Below are 20899 nucleotides of genomic sequence, written 5' to 3' on the forward strand. Positions count from 1 at the left end.
CCGGCCTGCGCTGCCGGTGCCCCGGGCCCTTCCCGGCCGAGGGTGGGATTTCGCGTAGCGGGGCGGGTGGACCCGGCCGGGTTTAAAAATATCGCTCAGCCAAACTCCTTTGTGATTGCCCCCCGTCAGCGCTGGGGGGCTCTGGGCCTTGTCGCCAGCGCAGGTATTGTCGCAGCGCACTGACAGGTTCCGGGCTTGCTGAGGGGGCAGCTTGTGTTCGGGGCTGATTTCTCTTTCGGTCTGGGCAGGAATTGCTTCATTTAGTAGTTTTGCACCTCTGCTCCGAGGAGGAGCCCGTGTGTCTCAGCAGGGAGTAGCTGAAGGTTGCGCCTCTGAGTGAGGATGAGTAAGACCGTCGTTCCGGCCGGAGCTCGCTGCGGGAGCCTGACCCGTCCGCCCTGGGCGAGCTCAGCCTGGAGACGATACGGAGAGGCGCTTCGGGGTGTCCCGCGGCCAGGCCCCGTTCCTCTCGGCTTGGGCCTTTGGGAGCGTCGCAGCCGCAGTCCGTGGGAGCGTTAAAGGTCGCGCACGCTGCTGTCGGAGGGAGCCCCTGGCCCCGCGTTTCTGCCCCGCTGCTCCCTGGTACGAGGGTTCTGGGGCTTGTCCTGGCCAGCTGCTCCCTCCTCTTGCCGCGGCTGCGCTGGTGTTGATGACTCAGTTCTGTGGTAGTTTGGGGTCTCAATGCGGGGGCTTAACACGCCGCCGTGTAGAGCTGTGCGGGGTGTCTTGGGCTCCAGCCTCGGGCTCTAACCCCGTGTCTGGAGGGAGACAGGGAAGCCGGAGCAGAGGCCGGTGCCCGGAGTGGTGGGGCTGAGCTGCCGTGCCTTTGCCACCCGCCTGCCGTGGGGCAGGAGGGCCGCGGGGTGGGTGCTGGCGGAGGGTGCCTGGGCCACGAGTTGAGGGATGGGACAGGGTGAGGCTTCACCTGCTGGCACACGGCCCTGGGCTGGGGTGTGGGACGTGTTTCCCCCCCCAGTGCTGGGGTGTTTGTGCTACATCCTTTCATTGTTTCTCCGTGGCATCCGCGCTGATGGTTTGGTCACATAATCACATTACTTAAAAGCCCCCTCGTGTTCAGCTGCTTTTTATCCTCAGGGTATTACAGAATCTTCTCCTTTTGAAACCACGCGGAGGGGAGCCTTGTAGGCGCTCAGCTGCTGTTTGATTAAGGACAGCCCTATCGATTTTGCCTGAACTGCCAACTGTGCTTAGCCTAAATAAGAGAGGTGTTATCAGTCTGCAGACTCCGCAGTGCTCTGGCCTCGTACAGCGTGTGCCTCGCTGGTGCCTGGGAGCTCTCCAGCTGGGAGCTCTTGCTAGACTGGAGGAGGCTCCGTGCCCGTTGTAATTTTCTATGTGAAACAGTCTTTTTTTGTTAGTCGGGCACACGTTTGTGAACTTACGGTATCTGTCAGTGTGCTTTCGTGCTACAAACGATAGTAACGTTACCATGGCAGTATATGTAGATAACTTAAATATTTTTTCTTTCGATCTAGTTAGGGCTAGATGAGTAGATCATCATTAAAAACAGCAACCACACCTCGCTGTAAAGAAAGTGTCAGCACGTGTGTGAGTCATGCAGTAATCTTTGTGCGCATGAGGAAAGTCCTGCTGCAGTGGATTTATGGAATACTAGGTGTACACAGTAACATAAGCTATAAATGAAAAATAAAATCTCGTAATCCAATACGCTTCTCACCTGACGGTGACTTTCAAGGTGACGACTCCTGACTTCACGGGAGCAGCCCAAGGTCAGGAACGCGTGTGCTGGGAGAGCGATGCGGTCCGAGTGCTGTGCTTGGGTTTCTGGGCTCTTCTCCTGCGCCGTGTCCTGCTGTAGGTGCCCCGGCCGTGAGGATGTTGGGCTGGAGTGGGGAATTTTTCCTGGAGGAGGTGGCCTGTGCTTCAGCGTGAAAGGGTTAAGCCGAAGCTGGTGTTTATGTAACCGAAGAGGGAACTCCCAGAGATGAGTCCTTGGCTATCGCATGCGTTGATGCATCAGGAGGGTTTAAAGCAAGCCCAGCTTGTTGCTTGCACTGTGATTACATTGCTGGGATCCTGTGCTTCGGAGTTTCCCCAGCTGCCTGGGGGGGCCTGGAAGGAATTTGCTTTCCCTGATACATGATCATTGGATCATTCCATTGGCCTGTGGAAGCTTTTTTTTGTCCCTGAGAAGTTGGAGATTGGCCACAGCTAGATGCGGGGTGTAGGCGAGGGGTACTGGGGTCCCTTTTAGCACTGTGGCCTCTCAAGTGCTGGCTGTGCCTTGCTCACGTACCCAGAACTAAACTGATCGGCAGGTTGGGCTGAGGAAGGGGGTTTTCTAGTGGTCGGTTCAGCAGGGGCTGCTGGAGGTGTTCGTGTCTCCCAGCTCGGCGAGTTCGTGCTTCACCGGGTGCCCCAGCCCCTCGTGCTGCGCCGGCACCTTGGGATTCTTCCTTCTCCTTCAGTCAGAGAAACTCTGCGTCTGGTTTGGAACGAACTTCTCGCTAAGGGAAGAAGCTTGAATGAGTCTCCGCACGTTTCCAAGAAATCTGTGAGTCAGGGCTCCTCCGTTTCTGGAGAAGGCTTCCCTTCCCGGAAGGGCTCGCGCAGCCAGCGGTACATGGGTTGCACTGGCAGCGCTGAGTCATCTGATGGGCTTTTATTTTTATTATTATTACTTCTCTTACACAACGCTTAAACTTCCAGAGCCTTTGTTAAACTTAACGCTCCTGTATGGTGAATCCACCCCGGTGCTTTGCGGAGGGAGAGGAGCCCACCCTGCGCCCCGCTGCAGCAGCTCCTCCTGCCCGCCCGCCTGGCTTGGGACCTGCCCTGTCATCCCCGGCCGGTGACTCCTCCGCGGGCCTGGCTGGTCCCAGCTCCGCCTGTTCTCGGGGAAGCTTTTCCAGTGGGAACGGAGCCTCTCTGTCCCTGGGAGCGCCGATGACTCTGGTCTGAGCTGTCCCTCGCTGGGTTTGCCCGGGGAAGGCGTGTGGCACCACTCCAGGGTTGCTGCTTCCCGCAGCAGCACCCACCTGCCTGTCCCCGCGCCGGGGAGCTGGACCGTGCTCCAGGTTTTGCTCGTTTAATGTGAGTGTTCGTGTAGGTTTTTAGGTCACGTCCAACGTAGCCTCTCATGAGCGGGAATTTGCCATGAGCCAGGCTAAAATGTGAACTTTGATTAAATCATCACTGATAAATACTGCCCATATATGTAATACTAAGTGTGGCACTGAAGTGGTAAATGATACTGCTCATTTGAATTAATTTTTTTTAGCTTTATTTTTGCAAAAGCTGAGGCCTGCGCTGGCTATGGGGGGAGCAGACAGAGCCACTGGGACACAAACCTTTGGACCGGGTCTCCAGCTTCACCCCAAATGCCGCAGCAAACGCTTTTTTCGCCCGGCAAAGACGGTTGGGCAGAGCTGCTGCTGCGCTGCGTGGCAGGACCCCTCCGGTCTGGGGTGGGAGGTGGATGGTCCTGGGCACAGCGTGACACTGTGCTTCCCCAGGCACCTGGGGGGGCCGCCTCCTGCCCCCCAGAGCCCGCGGGGAGCGGCGATCCCTTTGTCCCGCGCAGCCCCGTCTCGCTTCCACCTGCAGCCTTTTTCCAGGTCAGGAGCAGCAGCAGGTTTTGGGTGCCGGCGGCGCGGCCAGTGGCGCCCCAGTTTCCTTTAATGGTGGGAGCTCGTCCTCGACAGCCCTGAACTTCCAGCAGACGCTGGCGGGCTCCGTCGTTGCGGCCGGTGCCCCGCTGGCAGCCGGCCCCGTGGATCATCAGGCCTGTAGCCGTGGGGGCTGCCGCCCTCGCCGTGACACCGTCAATGCCAGCCACCTCCTTTTGTCCCCTTGTTGCGAGATAAACCAACAGAAAGTGTCGTGGGGGTTGTATCAGCTGCTCCAGTGTCTTAACTGGTTCCTGTGCTGCTGAGTAATCCTGTTAACGCCCCAAAGGTACTTTTTTTTTTTTTTTTTCCTGCTCCAGCTATTAGCTGTGGCTGCTGGACTGCAGGACTTGCCTGTTCTTTAATCTGAGATGAAAAGGTCATTTTCCTCCTCTTTTGTTTTTCTTTGTTGTTATGCTGGGCACTGGAACATCATGCAGTAACTCAGGAATTAGACAATTTCCTTAAGCTATATAATTAAAAGACATTACATCTAGGTCTTAATTATTTGATTAATAACTCTATTAAAATCAGAGCTAGCACGGTAAGAAGCTTTAGGTGCATCTCCAGTAAGATGTTCAATATATTGCATGCGTCGTGTTAAAATTACTGAATTTTTGTGCTAAACTTGTAACTCCGTTGTCTGTGAGAGAGCGTTTCTGTTACAGGTGGTGGGACGGGGAGCGGGGTTGGTTCGGTTCAGTTCCTACACTTCGGTTTCTAGGGGAGCGGGCAGTGGAGCCACCACACCAGTATCTAATGGTCCTGTCCCTAGGGTGAAGTGTTTTGAGGGAGAAATGGTTTTGTTCTGGTTCTTTGCAGAAATGTTGGATGCTCTCTTGAGACCGATCCTGTTGTTAATTTACTTTTTTTTTTTTTAACCAGTCTTAAGAATCGGCAGGTCCCGGCTGTCTGTGCGGCTGCCTGCAGACAGAGCCGTTGCTGCAGGGGTGAGGGGATGCTCTCCACCTCTCATGGAAATGTTGTAAATCCTCAGCTTTGGGCTATTTTAAATCTCAGCTGTGCTGCAGCGTAACCAGTTTGTGTGGGGGACTTCACTTGCTCCCCCAGGACAGCACTGGGCTGTGTTCTGGGTGGGGGTGGGAGTTCAGTTCCCATGTCCCACCTGTTCCTTGGGTGGTTTTTCGGGTGCTCTGATGGATACTGGTAAAGTGAGCCAGCTGTGATTACAGGTGTGTGACGCCTGCAGTATCTGAGGGGTAAACTAAGCATTTGGTAGAGGTGCTATAAATTTAATTCTGGAGTGTCTGATTTAAATCCTAAATTTCTCCTTTTTAATGGGACCAGATGAAGCACTGAATTTAAGTTGAATTAGTTTGATTATTTTTTTCAAGAGGCCAAGTATATATTGTAGAGAGGAACTAACTTGCAGTGGGGATCTGATGAGAATAAAATTCAGCGTAGCCTTCTGTGCCTCTTGCAGAAGCTGTTCTGTTCGAGCCCAACCTTTAAGCATTAACTCTTACCGTGACTAAAAATCGCTCCCAGTGGTGAGGATCCTGTTGTGGCGCTGCTGCTAACTTGGGTGTGTTTGAGACACCGTTAAAAGCAGGCGGGTAGTCCCACGGGGCGGAGGTTCAAGTGGAGGTCGTGGTCCTGCTCTGAAGGTCTGTCTGGCATCGCAAAATGCCCTTTGAGGTTGTTGACGCTTGTGTTTATCCGGCTGCGCAGGGCTGTGTGTCTGTGACTTGGGGACTGGATTCAAGAGCCCTTTTATTCTCCCACGTAGCTATCGGGAGCTTCAGGCCTTCTCGAAGCCAAAACACACCCGGGTGTTTCAAGCTGCAGAAGCTTTGGTGCATCCCACGTTATCGTAATCAAGAATAATCCAGAACCGCAGCATCAAGTGTATCTCGTTTCGCATTACAGAGTCCTCGACCTTTCGACCATCCAGCCTTCTCCAAGGTGATGACTCCTGTCTCCTGAGACGTTGGAAAACCTAGTTTGGAAGAAGAGTAAAGATACAGTTGATGCTGAACTACGTGAGTCCTCCGATTATTTTGTTTACGATAACGCCATTCGCAGCAGCGATTCCTCTCCAGCCTGGATTGCACAACGGTCATTATCTCAGAGTTTCTGTGCGGTGGGGTTTCTCCAGTGGAAATGTTACTCATACGTTTCCAGCAGGGATGATGGTGTTGCAAGGAGTGGAGGATTTTATAAGGCATAATCAAACATTAGGTCAGAGATGCGGAATGAACAGAATAAGGAGCATATGGGGCTCAGGACTTTGTTCTGTTCCACGCTTTGTTCCGTTCCTGGTAACGCTTCTCTGCTGGAGATCTGGACGGGCTGGTGGAAGTCGGAGGCGCAGGGATGCGAAGTCTGCTGCAAGACTTCTCACCTTATCTCTCTTGCTATCTCTGATCTCGGTGACAGGTACTGCTAGATGAATTAATGCAATGAGATCACGCTTGTGTCCACAGAAAGGGTGGGACTGCCAGAGGGTAAACTTCATTCAAAGTATGGTGATTTATCGGTCTCTCATGTGGTGAAACACTGGGACATTTTTACAACAAATAAGTACAACCCAAAAATATTTTCCCAGTCTGCTGTAGTAACCTCTTAGGGAAGCCTACTGGGGTTTGGTTCTGACTTGCTCAGAGTAAGAAAATGGATCTGTGCTCAGTTCCTCCCCCCCTGCCCCAAATCTTTGAAATGTTACAGCAGTAGCATTTAACATCTAGGTATTTGTGAAAGTCTCGGAAACCCTTTTCCAAGAGATAAAGGTGAAGTGGAGGTGTACTGGGAACAAAACTTGAGTTTGCCAGAGCTGATCTGTGCTTGCAGTGAGCACGCGGTGGAGGTTGGCCTGGCAGCAAACTGAAGAGGTTCTTTCCCTGCTAAACTGAAGCAAGATTTTTCCTTTGGGCAAGAAGTGTTTCGGTCACAAAGACCTGACTTTATTTGGCCCTTTTTAGGCATTGGTGCTGCAATACTGCCACAAATGCCCTTTAGATTTCTGAGCAGCAGAAAATGCGTGTTGGAAGTCAGATTTTCTGCAATACCTAAGTAGGAGTTAGTCAAGCTTTTAGTTGTCTGTGCTGAATTCTCGTGGTGTGTTGGACCTTTAGTAAATACTTGGATGCAAAATGTGAGATTGACATTTAGTGGATTAAATCGTCCTCTGCATGGAGTGGGTAGTGCAAGAGAGCACACGTACTGGCACCACAGTGTTTCCTTCCATTGGAATGTCCATTAAAGGCAGGTAATAGCGTGTTAATTCTAAACAGGGCATCGATTCCTGCACACGGAGACTGAGTTTTATACGTTGGATTCCAAATTTCAGCTGCATTGGATGTAAAGCATTAATAATACAGCTCCGTAGACGGAGATGTAATAAAAAGGTTAGAGCTTCAAGAGGTACCAAGAGAGAGGGGGGACTTATTTGAAGACTAAAAATACATTTTTTGAAAAAATAAATTAACCGAATCTCACAATAACAAGTGTGGTTCAGTCTTCTGTGCCCTTGCTGGAAAAGGTGACAGATATTGTTCTATTTTCTGGTCAGTTCTGTGCTGTTTGAGGAACAGACCTGAGCCTTCTGAGTCTGTGGCCGAGCTGCCTGCGATGCCCGGTGGGAATTCCTCCGTGAAGGAACCCACAGGAGTCCACAGGCTGAATCACAGAAGTAGACGTCCATACAGAGGATAACTTGGGCATTTTCTGCCAGAGTTTTTTGGAATATGTTAATTCGCAAACTTGTTTTTGCTGTAAAACAAGCTTTAATTATTTTGACTTATTCCCACTATGTCTCTCAAACAACTGTTCTGTGAAATGTTGCTTTGAATAATGAGGCTGATTTATACCTTCAGTAACACATTAAGGCTCCAGCCCACAACTGGTCTATCAGTAATGAGCCATAGCTTGGTGGAGAAAGGCAAGTAGGCAGACACACGACTGCATCAGTAGGTGAAAGCCTTCCAGTACCAAATGAGGGATAATATAAGAAATTAACGCAGTTGCTCATCAAATGTGATCTTCTTTCTCTTTCAAGAGCCAAGGATGAAGCGGCGAGCATCAGACAGAGGAGCTGGGGAAACATCCGCTAAGGCAAAAGCTCTTTGTACAGGGATTTCTGGAAATAATGCCAAGAGAGCGGGCCCTTTTATACTAGGTAAGCAGGGAGGGTTTTCTTCTTCAGTTTTCAAGGTAGCTACTGGTTGCAAAGCTGAAAATAAAAGGCACTGTAAAATGAGGCAAAGCAGATGTACTCCGAGGTAAGATGCTGAACTAGACAACTCGCTTGATGCGGCCCTTGGAGCTCCTGCAGCTGCTCAAGCGAAGGAGGTTTCTAATGCTAATACAGCCAGGCAGACGTGGCTTTTAAGATAAATGAGCCCTTTCACTTTTTTTTTTTTAAAAAAAAAAACCAAACCCCCTATATTCTTAAACCTTCTTAAAGAACAAATCCAGGGGGCTTTTCGGGGAGAGTTCCGTAGAGGTGTTGAACCCTGCTTGCCTGGAATGTGCTCTCAAATCAGCAGGTAGGCAGCTTGGCGGTGCGGTCGTGGTCACTACAGACAGTAGGTGCTAAGGTAAGGCCCCTCCGCGAGCTTCTGAGAGTTGCTAGAATAGTTGCTAGTTCAGAACTCGTTATAACGACTGTCAAAAACTCGGGACTTCCCTGTGAAAACCAAATGGATAATCCATAAACCAACTGATTTAAGTTGAAGAGTGGAGACTGTAGGTTAACTTGAAATTTGGCCCGCTCCGTGTACCTGAGCCGTCCCTGCAGAGGTGGCAGCTGGGTTCGGAGGTGTGGTAATAGCGGTTGCCATGGGTGTTGCTAGTAAATGTAAAAGCTGTACGGTTCAGGCATGCAGAAATTTGAATTTCTGAAAACAGCTGTGCCGTATGTGGGCTTCTGTTAAATGTTTCTCCAGTCAACAAGCGAAACATTGTCCAGAAGGTTTTCAGAGCTCGGTACCATTTTTTTTTCTTTCTATCATAATTTGTGGAAACGCGCTCAGTCTGCTGAGAAAAAAGGAACTTAGTTTAAACTAATGTAACTGCGTGACACTTGCACACTGATGTAACCCTGAATTAGTCACTGCTGCTTAAAGGAAAACAAGTCTGTTTTTGCTTTGTGCTGTTAGGTCCACGTTTAGGTAACTCCCCCGTGCCAAGTATTGTTCAGTGTTTGGCAAGAAAGGATGGGACGGACGACTTCTATCAGCTAAAGGTAAGCAAACTGCAGGGCTTGCAGATCTTCAGGGCTCTTTAACTTCAGCTCTTGTGTCGGGAGCCCTGGCAGTGGCGTGTGGTGCAGGCTGAACCGGTGCGCGCTCAGAAACCGCTGCTGGAGCTTCCCCTCGGCGGGGCAGTTCTGCCAGGCAGAGATCTGGTGTCGAGATTAGGCCTGAGACGGGGCCTCTGTGGCTGCTGCACTGCTCTGCTGGAGCCCGCTGATCTGCTTGTCTCCGCTGTGCCTGAGATAGGGGCAGATCCAGTGGAAAAAAAAAATAAATCACCTGGGATACTTGCAAAAAGCCACCTGAGCAGGTTTTCTGTGTTAATCAACCTCCTGCTCTGCATTCTGCACAGGTGTTAGTTCAGACAAGCTTGCGGCAAGTATGCAAACATCAGCACCATTACATCAGCTGTTAAACTAACATGTGAATACCTCCAGTCAGAGAGGTTGGGGGCATTTGGGTTTTTCTGGGAACTGTAAAGGTGTTTTCCCTTTTCCTGAAGATTCTCACCTTAGAAGAAAGGGGTGATAAAGGAATAGAAACCCAGGAGGAACGACAGGGCAAGATGCTGCTGCACACGGAGTATTCTCTCCTTTCCCTGCTCCACAACCAGGAAGGAGTGGTTCATCACCACGGGCTCTTTCAGGTACAGCTGGTCACCGTCCAGGTTGGGGGAATGCCAGGAACTGCTATTGGCTTGTTTTTCTCATGTACAGTTCGTGCTGACCCTGTTCCGGGTGTAGAGAATTACCAGTGTGTGGCTGAGACAAACCGCTGCTGCTTCGGGCAAGCACGTTTGTGGCAGGAGCTTTTGAGGGTGAAGTGGGATGTGGGAAACGTGAGAACGTTCAGAGGTGGGACAGGCGCTCAGGAGCGTCCCCTTCAAATAGGAAAATAGCTGCTTCACTGGTGAATCAGAATTTAGAGCTGAATTTGTGCTTTCCAGTCCCTGTGCTGCTTTATGATGGCTTGTGAGAGGGGCCAAATTGCCAGGAAACTGTTTCAGCAAATTAAACTAGTCAGTGTGCTGATCGATGTGTTGTGAGAGTGAATTTGCTGCTGTTAACGCCTTCAGAGCTGTTTATGGGCTGGTAGGAATTACTGGTTTGGATGTTGGTATTGCCTTGTTCTCTGGTTAAATTTTGTCATCGGGCTCTTCGCCTGAGGCCATTAAATAAGTCAGATGTCCAACTCAGCTGTGTCCCGTCTAACGTTGTGGAAGAACTGCTAGTTGTATTTTAAGATTTCTGTTCTCATTGATAATGTGCTGGGTCCCTCCTATTCACAGGGTCTGTACCACCGTGTAGAGTTTTTCTAGGTTTTGCCTACAGGTGTCTGTGCTGACACACGCATACAGCCAAACAGCGTAGACTTCTCTGGCTTCTTTGAGATCTTTTTTTTTTTTGAAATCCCCACTTGGGGCAAAGGTCAAGTGCTGGGATTGCATTTGCTTATTTTGAGCTCACACGGTTGTTTATTCTCTAGCGCTCTGTGTGTAAGCCCAGAGAGCTTCCCTGAACTATTGATCGTTTGTTTGCCTCCCTGTAGGACCGAGCTTGTGAAATTATAGAAGATCTAGAAGCCAACAGAATGGTCAGAAAAATGAAGAAGCGCATTTGTCTTGTGTTAGACTGTCTCTGCGCTCACGATTTCAGTGACAAAACGGCAGATCTGATCAATCTGCAGCATTATGTCATTAAGGAGAAGAGACTGAGCGAGCGGGAGACGGTCGTGATATTTTATGATGTGGTACGAGTGGTGGAAGCATTACATAAGGTAAGATCTTTGTTAGCCCTTTCAGTGCTGGAAGGCTTCGTTTTCCCACGCTGGTGTAATGGATGTTTTAAAGCTTCCTCGTGCAGGCAGTGGCAGCGTTACAGAGGATGGAGGTTCCTGCTCTTTCCCTGTAACCGTGTTCTGTGTAAGGCCTCGGGGCGAGCCATAAAAGAGCGTTCCCTTCCCTTCCCCTGCCCTCAAGTTTCTCGATGATAACGTAGCGTTTGTTGACTGTGGAGAGGGGCCAGCTGGACGAACTGCCGATCAGGTGAACTGCAGTGTTACCGGGTGGTCAGAGAGCAGGGGCTAATCAAATGCAGGAAGCACTTCAAGCGATTTCCTTCTGAAGCAAAATAAATCCCAACGGAGGAATTGATTTCTGAGATCAGAACCCCAAGCTGTGAGTTTGAGATCAATGAACTAGAAATTGTTGTAACAACAATAGGTTCTGCTGATGTTTGACTTCTTACCCTGTGACAAGGGACTCCCGTCCGTCCTCGGCGGAGCGGTGAGCTGTGTCTGAAGGGAGCACTCATCCTGCTGCTCTTACCGAGCCTGGACACTTGAGGTTCACGTCTCTTACTAGTTCAGTCAAATCTGTGTGTTCAAAGTAGCAAATTTACTTGTTCAGTCCTTGTGGCCAGAATCGAAAACGAAACGCATGAAGTACCCAGGATGCAACCTGCCTTGGAACCTTGACCTCGGTTCCTTCGGCGAATGAAGATGACGTGATTTCAAAGGATGCTTAGTGCTTTTGCCCAAGTATTATGCTTCTAGAACAAATACACTTTTGCTCATGTTATACTATTATCTATTTTACAGAAAAATATTGTGCACAGAGACTTGAAACTAGGAAACATGGTGCTAAACAAAAGGTAAGTGTGCTGGAGAGCTGCTGCTCTGGCAGTTGCGTTTCTTCCCTGAAGCAATTTTCTATTAGAAGCACGATCAGAGGCAGCACTTGATGAGAGCGCTGTTGTGTGAAAAGAGCGAGGGAAATGGAAGCAGGCTGTGCAAAAATATAAATCCAGTTCAAAGTTATGTGAGTTAATCTCCAAAAATTGAGCTTAACCTAGATAGTTCACTCTTCCACCGGGCTTAGTGACCCCGTGTCAGCATTGCTTTTGGGATTCGAAGTTCTGAAAACTATAGTAATACAGAAACCGGCAAGAGAAATAGTTTTTATATATTTTTAAGAAAAAAAAAATTAAAAATTAAAATGTGGTAAGTGGTTCTGTTGGCATCATTCACTTTCCCCCGTGCTACAGGAATTCCCAGCACTGCAGCCTGCACTATAATCACAGCAGTGTTAAATCGTTGACTGTTGCACTGCTGTGTTTTTGCTAGCAGTAAAATATTTACTTATCTAAACAAAAGCTCTTCTGTCTAGTCTGTATTTGTGCTTGAAATAGCTTCCTTGTTCCCATTAGCTGGTTTGATTCAAGCCTCAGTTTATAAGCCCCCGTGTTGAGGGGGCAGGAGGGACCAGCCCTCCGGAGCAGAGCGAGTGGCACCGCTGGGGCTGAGCTCAGCGGGAGCGAGAGGCCGCGTCCTGCCTTGCTTGGTGGCTCCTTGGAGGGTTTGAACTGTCTTGGGTTATGTAGTTATTCAGCTGGCAAGCTGGTTCTGCTTCAGATGCTCCGCTGTGTCCTTCAGTATTACATTACTGACTAAATATTTTGCGCTAACTTTAAGAATGAGTGGAATTCATTGTCTTTTCACACTGTCTGGGTTTCTGTGGAATTAATAAAAAAAATGGAAGCTTTAGGTCTGCAGGCTTCCAGAGTCTGTACAAAGCATGCAAGTTCGCTGTGGTCACAGCTTGTTTGTTTTGTTTTTTTTTTCTTCCTCCCTAATACTGTTTGAAAGCAAACAGATTTTTACCTCCTGAGATTGAACGTCTTGGTTCCCCCCACATCTTGCTTTTCAGGGCCACCTGTAAATTGGTTTAAGTCATTTCTGTAGATCTGCTTTAGGATAAATCTCTCATCTTCTGCTTGCTGCTTTGATTCTCCTTCTTGCTAGGAAGAGGTAGACAAAGGTTACTGCTTCAAAGGATCCACCCAGAGCTTCCCTTCTCGTCTGGGCGCAGCGTGCAGTGGAGCATCTTGCACAGAGGGGCCCCCGTAGCAGGAGGAGGGAGGTGTTTGAAGCTTTGAACCCCCTTGCCAGAGCCATTCGCTCTATTACACACGATGGTTTTGCTTTTTACTAGCAAGACCATCAGCTCTGAGGAAGAGCTGTAGCCTCTACAGCGGTGAGTCATACGCAGGGGTGGGTGAGGTGTAAGAATAGATCACCATGGAGAGGAGCTGCCGCTGGGGCTGACCAGGCACGGCCCTTCTGTTCCAGCCGGGCCCGTTCTGCTGGCGGGGAGGGGGCAGCGTGTCACTGCAGGGTCCTGACGGGGCCCCTTACACCCTGGGCTAGCGAAGGTCCCTTGGCCGTTGTCCCCCGCGAGATGCGGATGTGAAAGCCTCACAGGTTTTCCAGTTAGCTGGTGCAGTAGTTGGAGGATTACAGATTAGATCAGATTTCAGTGACTAAATAAAGCCAAGCAACCCTGAACATTTTAGTGTCCTTTAGAACACTTAGTCTTTTTAATCCTTAACAAATTGTGCAGATCGTTATTCAGCCAGGGAGGTCTCTTGACAGTTGAAACTAACACTTCTTAAACACAAGTCTGTCTTTCTTAATAATCAACTCTCCGTTGCCAACCCACACTTGGTTTTATTTCACTTGTCTCTTAGACTTGCTGGAAATATTTCTCGGTTATTGTGACTGACTGAATTCATTCTCTCAGACTCGAGTTGTGTAATGCTTTTCAAGAATATAGAAATCTTCTCGGCAATGTTTTTCTCCTCCGTCCTTTAAGCTGTACGTTAAAATCCAAATTATCTGAGCGACATGGAAGATTTAATGCGATGGTAGTTTCCTAATGAGCTCGCTTTCCCTGGAAAAATTCATTAATTGGGGCTGGCAGTACTATAGGGCAGTGTAAGGGTATCTTAACAGCGAAGTTGTGTGTACCTGCAGCTCTTGCCTTTTCTGTAGGAGGTTGTTTAGGTGTTAATTAGGCACTCTCCGCTCTGTGTGCTGGGGTGTGAAGAACAGCCCTGCAGATCAGGTAAAACTGCCACCGGACTCCTCCTGTGGTATTGTTGGGTAACACAAAAGTGGTTGTTCTGAATCTGATCAAAGGTCCTGCAGCTCATCTGGTGACACATAAGCAAACAGTGCATGGCAGCCAGGCACGGGGCAGCCCTTCTGCAGGGTATTCCCCCTCAGCTTCCAGAAAATGTTGTGCGGAGAAGATGCTTTTAGGGATGGTAGTTGGGCAGCGTAGGGGAGAACCAGCAATTAAAATAAACGTTGTTAACATGCTCCTGCCCTGCAACGGCCAGCAAGCGCACACGTGCAGGTCCTGGTGCTGTGCTGCGGGCTAGGATGCTCCGGGGAGGCTGGCCAAAGGGCAGCTGTGTGGCTGCAGGGTGGGCAAGTTACAAGAGCACCCTGTGCCCACAGCCAGGCTTCCGCCTGCCGCTCGCTGTGGGCAGTGTCTGTAGCTGTAAGAGGTTCTCTTGGTCGCCCTGTAAGAGCCTTGCAAGCCGTGCTGGTGGGTGGAATCCACCCCTTCGTGCTGGAGGTGATCCCCTGCCTCCACTTGTCCTTTCCCAGCACTCCAGGCTTCCCAAAAAGCCCCAGAGACACACACACCTCCGTGGTGCTGTGAACTTCTGCCCGTGCTGTTCGGCTCGGGCAGGATGGGCCGTGTCAGTGATGCCTTCTGATTCTCCCCAGGACTCATCGAATAACCATAACGAACTTCTGTCTCGGAAAGCACCTGGTGAGCGAAGATGACCTGCTGAAAGACCAGCGCGGGAGCCCTGCCTACATCAGCCCAGATGTGCTCAGCGGTAAGCACACCCCTTCAGCCCTCAGTGGGGGTTCACAGCCCCCTCTTCACGCTTGTTTCATTTATTTGTGCCTCTTGACAATAAACGAAAACCACGTAGTTCTGTTCCCATATGTAACCTGCCTTCTGGGAGAGCCTCCTCATTAGGGTCCAATTATGAGACTTGGTCTGTTTTTCCAACTGAGGAGGGAAGGAGCGAGTGTAACTCTTTTCTTAAGGCTAGTCTGAACTTCAAAGCTAATGAAAAGCTCCCTGCCTGCTCCTAAGTAAGTCCGACTGCAGACAAGGCGTTCCGTGTCCCACGTCTGAATCTTGTTCCTGAGGCTTCACTTAAGCTGCAGGTAAATCCCTCGGCCAAAGAGGCGATGGGTCCAAATCCCACCGTGCTGTCAGTTTACTCCAGACCGTACACTAAGAGGAGGAGTTGCTGCAGCTGCTACTTCCTTCCAGAAGGGAACTGTTGACCCTCTGGGCAGCTTCTGGGCCGACTGAGAGGAGTTACTTAAAAATAAAGGAATGATGTCGCCAGGCCAGAGCAGCAGTCTGTCTGGGCTGCATCTTGTGTCCGGCAGCCTGGCCTGTGCCTTGTTTCCAGCAGGGGCCCTAAGCAGAAGTCTGGCAAAGAACTGCTTTCCCTCATGTCCTCCCACCTTTTAACTGTTTCCAGTGTGTGAGACTCTCAGAAACAGACGTGGTTTCTGTCTGTTTAGTTACTTCAGGAGGTTTCTCTTCCATGAGCTCTGAGATCTGCTACTGTGCTATACCTTGTGTGCTGGCGATAGCTGAGCAGGCACTGGTGGTGCTGTTTGTCAGTGCAGTGACCCAAGGCTTAGTTTTGGGATTTTCTTCTCATCAAGGATGCTTTTACAGCTGGGACTGTGCGTATGAAACCTCTCTGTAGACTCCAGTTAGGGTGCATTAGCTCGTGCTGTGGAGTACTCCCGGTGAGCACAGATAAAATTCCCTTTGGATGAAGCTGAACTGCACGTTGCAGTCCCGGATCACCCCTTGTGCACCCCATTGCCTGAGGGTTACCCACCCGCAGGGCCGAGCTGGCCTTCGGGGGTGGGAAAGTGCCTCGAACTGGGCTCGGTACCTTGTCAGCACTGACAGTTGTCCGGCCAAGTCGGCAGTACGCTGGGCAGCGCTGCTCGCTCCTGTGCACGTGGCTGCTCTGAAAGGCAGAATCCTCGCCAGCCCGTCGCGTTTGTTCATGCGAGGATAACACCTAGAATACTGGAAACGCCTCTGCTGAGGATTGGAGGTGCTTGTCTCTGGCATCCCAAGCTCTTGTACTTCAGAAATACCCTCAGAGGGAGCTTGTCCTGAAATTTCCAGACCCGGTGCACTCCCCTCAGTAAGTCTGTCAGGTTTACAGGCAGTAACAGTAAATGTAGCTGAGCTCTTCCCTCATGATCTGCCAGGCAGGTTTGAGGCTGCTTCCCTCCTGGGCAGGACTAAGCCAGGAAGGGAGCAGAGGCAGCGGGGAGGTGGAACGTGTGTTTTTTGCAGACCTTTCCTGTTCTGCAGGATATCCTGAGGCCCCTGTAACCACATGGACGATATGAGCCAACTGCTCTGCAGGAGCTTGGAGCAGTTGCAGCCCAAGTGGCTGGTGGCTGGTAAAGGCTGCCTGGAGCGGCTCCTTCCTGCTGGTCCGGGGCACTGCTCTGTCCTGGCCTTCAGCCCTGCTGCCCTCGCTCGGCTGCAAGCGCCCGCCTTTCTGGTAACAGCTCTCTCGGAGGTGGATTGACTGGCCTGTCTGCAGGCCACGCGCCCCACGGCGCCCGTCGGGTGTCTTTGCTGACTGCCCTGACAGCTGAGCCTGCCCGAGACCCCGCAGGGCGCAGCCTTGGCCTGACCTTGGGGCGCAATCACCTTCCCCATGGGGCTCCTCTGCGGCCCCATCCTGTGCTCTTGAAAACCAGAAGGGCTCAGTCTGCAGTTCCCCTCCAGGCACGGAGGGAAAAGTTACTCGAGGACATTCCAGGCTTCACCACCACCTTCAGACTCTGAGCATCCCTCTGTCTGCATTGCTCATGCTCCTGTGCAAGAGGAAGCTAAAACGCCTGAAGACTTAATCATTGTTTTAGGTCTCCAGGAGGAGCTGTCTTCTGCTAGGAGATGGCTTATGTTTTATGGCTGCTGAAATGTCACTGCAGGAAAAGCTGGAGGAGGAGGGAGAGGTGCCTTTTTTTGAGCGTATAAAGCAAAGAATAATTAGTACAAATAACAAATGCTGCAGCAGTGACTCACTGCGTGAGTCAGAGGAAGCCATTCCCTCAGTCCTGTGCTGTGGTACAGCACTGGAGTTTAATTTTTTGACCCTCATACATGCTGCTCTTGGCCGATTTATTGTGTGACTGAAGGGGCTTTAGAGCAGCATTTCCATCGAGCGGCTCCCGGGGCTGTGCTGGGGCTGCAGCAGCTCTGGGGAACACCTCTGCCTGGCGGGGGGGCACCTCCCTGCACCCTCCGTGGCTTCCCAGCAGGCTCCGGTGGCCACAGGCTTGGGTCTGGCCAGTGGGCAGAGTCCCCCCCCCGCCGGGCTTGGTCAGAGCCGGGTGTGGGGAGTCTCAGTCTGCGCTTCCCGCAGACCTGCTGGGCAGCCGCCGTGCGAGGCTGGCCTTGGTCCTGCGCCGCTCGTGGCCAGAAGAGCTCTTCTCTCTCGCTCCCTCTCTCTCTCTCGGGCTTGCTTTCCTGCCTGCCCCTGCCTGTGCTCGCTGGCCCTTCCCCTCCCTCCTGCCCTCGCCAGGCCTCGCAGCAGGGTGACAGTCCGGGGGGGCGGCAAAGGGCAGTGACGTGGGAACCCAGCGCGGTGCCCGGTGGTTCTTGGTGCTCTTGGGCCCCATCAGGGCCGCTCTGCAGGGAGGGGAGGACACCTCTGTGGAGACGAACGGTTTGGTTATTCGCAGAGGATGCACCTTTGAGAGAGTTTGAGCGTCCTGCGGTGGGGTAGTCTGGCGCGTTTTGGCGAATGCTGATGCGGAGGGACGCTGTGCGGAGGTTGCTCCGGAGCCTTCGCTGCTGGCGGTGGGCAGCAGCGTGGGAAAGGCTGTTTGTTGCTTTTTGTCTCCTTGCAGGACGGCCGTACCGTGGAAAACCCAGTGACATGTGGGCGTTGGGCGTGGTGCTCTTCACCATGCTCTATGGCCAGTTCCCCTTCTACGACAGCATACCTCAGGAGCTCTTCCGCAAAATCAAGGCTGCCGAGTACACCATCCCGGAGTGAGTACCCGCTCCTAGGGCCTGTGCGGGCCGTGCCCTGGGCCTTACTGGGATGGCTGGGACTGGAGGGGCTTCAGTGGAAGCCCCCGAGGGTCGCAGCAGTAATTAGAGCAAAGACTGTAGACACCAAGGAAGCCGCAGCAGAGCCGGGAGCTCTCGTGCGCTGGGGAGAACGGCCCCGTGCTGCAGGGACCGGGAAGGGACCTCGCCGTTAGCGCTGGGCTGTCTCGCTCGGAGCAGCGGTGGCCCCTCGAGTTGCTGAGCTGCGCTCCCACACGTCCATCCCGCTGCCGCCTCAGGCTCAGCGTGTGTTCTCTCTCTGCCAGGGATGGACGGGTCTCAGAAAACACTGTGTGCTTGATCCGAAAACTGCTGGTTTTGGACCCGCAGCAGCGTCTGACGGCTTCTGAAGTGCTGGATTCTCTCAGCTCCATCATAGCATCGTGGTATGTGCAAGAGGAGAGACGGGAACATGGCGTCTCTGGCCGCGGGCTGTGTTATTCCAGCTGCGGCCAGCGGACTGCTGCCAGGCAGGACACCAGAGGGGGATCTGAGAACTGCAAAAAACTTTAAACCCAGCGTCTCATCCACTGGTGATGCTGATGGCTACGGCCGGAGCGGCCTGTGCAAATGCTTGTGACTCTAAAGCAGTAACGTTACAGAGCAGTACTGGGGTACAGGAGGGCCTTTGCTGACGTGACCCCTTGGGCTCCCCAGGTTTGATTTTTTATTTTTTTTTTTCAAAGAAAGTCTCATGGTCAGGAATAGCTCTCACACACACAGATGCAGCCAAACAGACACGTCCTGCGAGGGTGCGATTAGCACTGCGTTGTGAGCTCGGTGAGAGCAGGCATGAGAATTTGAGAGGGGAAGAGCGGGAGCTGCCATCGCGGGTGGGAACCCACGTGCAGGGTGGGGATCCCTTGTGAGGGGAAATCCGACTCCAGGCCTGGCACAAACCAACTGGGATGAAATTCCAGTAGCACACTCCAGCAGAAACGGGTCCTGCTGGTGTTTGCTCGGTGCAGCCCTCTCTTGTCAGCCCGTGACCTTCTGTCTGTGCTGCGCAGCATGCCCAGGCAAAGTTCTCGTGCTGCCTGTTGAGTCAGCAGCAGAGTCTGTGATTTTTGGAGCTGTGGCTGTTTTCGCTCCAACCTATGCAAAAACTTGAGAGTTCTACATCCTATTTAAAAAAAAAAAAAAAAAAAAAAAAAAAAGGCAGCTCAGGGGGTTATAAAATTCAATTTCCCTGGCAGAAGCTGGTGTGGCACCCAGAGTGCTCTGTGCTGCGCTGTGGTGGCCAGCTGTGGGATTGTCGTGGCCAGCCAGGTGGGATTGTGGTGGCCAGGGCGCTGGGCGAGCTGGGGCTGTGCCCCGAGTGCCTGACGCTGTGCTCTCCCCACAGGCAGTCCATGTCCTCGCTGAGTGGCCCTTTGCAAGTGGTGCCAGACATCGATGACCAAGTGGCTAACCCGGAAAACCCCCAGGAGGTAGGTAGGGGCTGGCGCCGCCGTGCCAGGTCTGTGCGGTGGAAGGAGGCAGCAGCCCCCCGTGGCCCCTGAGCCGCCGAGGGGAGGCCGGGCAGGACCCAGCCGTGGCTGCTGCTCCGCGAGGGGCCGAGTCCCTCGGAAGGGGAGGCTCGTGCCGCTGGGGCCGGGAGCCCTGTCCAGCTGGCCGCACTGCCGGCCCCGGGGCTGCTCGCTCCTCCCTCACCCACAGCTGGGAGAGCCGGGAAGGGGACTGGCGTGGTGTTGGCTCGGGCTCCCCGGTGAGCTCTGTGATGGGAGCAAACATCCTGTTTTCTCACCAGTGTGTTTTGTTGGAAGCGAGGGGCGGTGACCTCGCTGCCTGGGGACGGCCTTGGAGATGCCGCAGCCGTGAGAAACCCCTCGGCTGGGCCGGGGAGGTGGGGGCCGGCTCGGGCAGCTGCGGGCTCCCAGCGTCTGGCAGGGCTGGGATGAGCTGGGTGGCACCGAGGACTCCTGGGGGTCCTGCCCGTACTGGCAGCAGGGCGGGCTCTGGCGTTAAGACTCCGTTACCCCCCGGTAGCTCGGGGCCCTCGGAGCTCGGGGACCCTGCCGTGTTGCTGCGGCTCTGACGGGCGGTTCTCCGGCAGGTGAAGGTGACGGAGGAGTGCTCGCAGTACGAGTTCGAGAACTACATGAGGCAGCAGCTGCTCTTGGCTGAGGAGAAGAACACTTTGCATGAGGCCAAGAGCTTCCTACAGAAGCGGCAGTTCGGGAACATCCCCCCGGTGCGACGCCTGGGCCACGACGCCCAACCCATGAACCCCTTGGACGCAGCTATCCTGGCCCAGAGGTACCTTCGGAAGTAGCTTCCCACACACCCGAGAGCACAAGCACCACCCTGCAGTCTGCCTTTCACGTCGCCTACTACAGCTCAACAGCAATACCGGTGTCCCGTGATGGAGAATAATGTAGCAATTCTTCTGAGCTCTGTTCAGGGACACGCACTCACACTCGCTCTGGAGGGAGAAGACTTTTGAAAAAGCTAGTTTTGGAAGCAGCAACCTCTTGGCATCTTCTGGAATCTGTTTTTTAAATCGAAGCCTAGATGACTAATCTGCTTTTAATCATAACTGTAATCTACCTCTCTTGTCTTTTTAACCATGCTGTTCTCTGGATCGAGCAAAGCCTGTGGGAAAGGAGAAGACTACCAAGGGTGAAGCTGGTTTGCTGGCACAAGTCGTGGCTGTGCAGTACGGCAAGTCGGCTGATTGCATCCGCTCCGTATGGTTTGAATAAGCTTAGATTGGTTGGGGTTTCTCGAAGAGTTTCTTGAAACCTCCCACTTCCCTTCATCTGCATCAAATCTTTTTCTGTCCTTAACGTGCCACCCGGTTTGGCTGCGGTGTCTAGCCCTGGGTGGCCGTGGGGGCTGCAGTGCGCCGAGGCCTTCGGGAGCGGCACAGGGAGCCGCCGGCGGCCCGGTGTGAGCGGGGGCTGCGGGGGGGCCCGGCCCCCCCTCGGCTCAGAGTCGTCCTCGCGGGCGATCGCCGCAGAGATCGGGTCTCGTCCGCAGTTCAGAGGTTTTGCAGGACTCGGCCCGGTGCGGCCTCTGACCTCTTTCCCACCTTTCACTGATTCTTTTAG

General features: G+C 52.4%; 1 protein-coding gene across 1 annotated transcript; it reads left to right on the top strand.

Annotated features, from left to right (window-relative positions):
- The first annotated feature begins 5539 nt into the window (after nucleotides 1-5539).
- STK40 (serine/threonine kinase 40) lies at nucleotides 5540-20376 on the top strand. Its single transcript, XM_026863368.1, has 11 exons — nucleotides 5540-5653; nucleotides 7669-7788; nucleotides 8771-8856; nucleotides 9369-9512; nucleotides 10415-10642; nucleotides 11465-11517; nucleotides 14444-14559; nucleotides 17642-17786; nucleotides 18113-18232; nucleotides 19192-19276; nucleotides 19903-20376. The coding sequence occupies exons 2-11, from the start codon at nucleotides 7677-7679 to the stop codon at nucleotides 20119-20121; spliced, it is 1308 nt and encodes a 435-aa protein (XP_026719169.1). The 5' UTR covers nucleotides 5540-5653; nucleotides 7669-7676; the 3' UTR covers nucleotides 20122-20376.
- The last annotated feature ends 523 nt before the right edge of the window (nucleotides 20377-20899 follow it).

This window comes from Athene cunicularia, assembly GCF_003259725.1.
Source record: "Athene cunicularia isolate RWA chromosome 23 unlocalized genomic scaffold, athCun1 chr23_part1, whole genome shotgun sequence".
Lineage (NCBI taxonomy): Eukaryota > Metazoa > Chordata > Aves > Strigiformes > Strigidae > Athene > Athene cunicularia.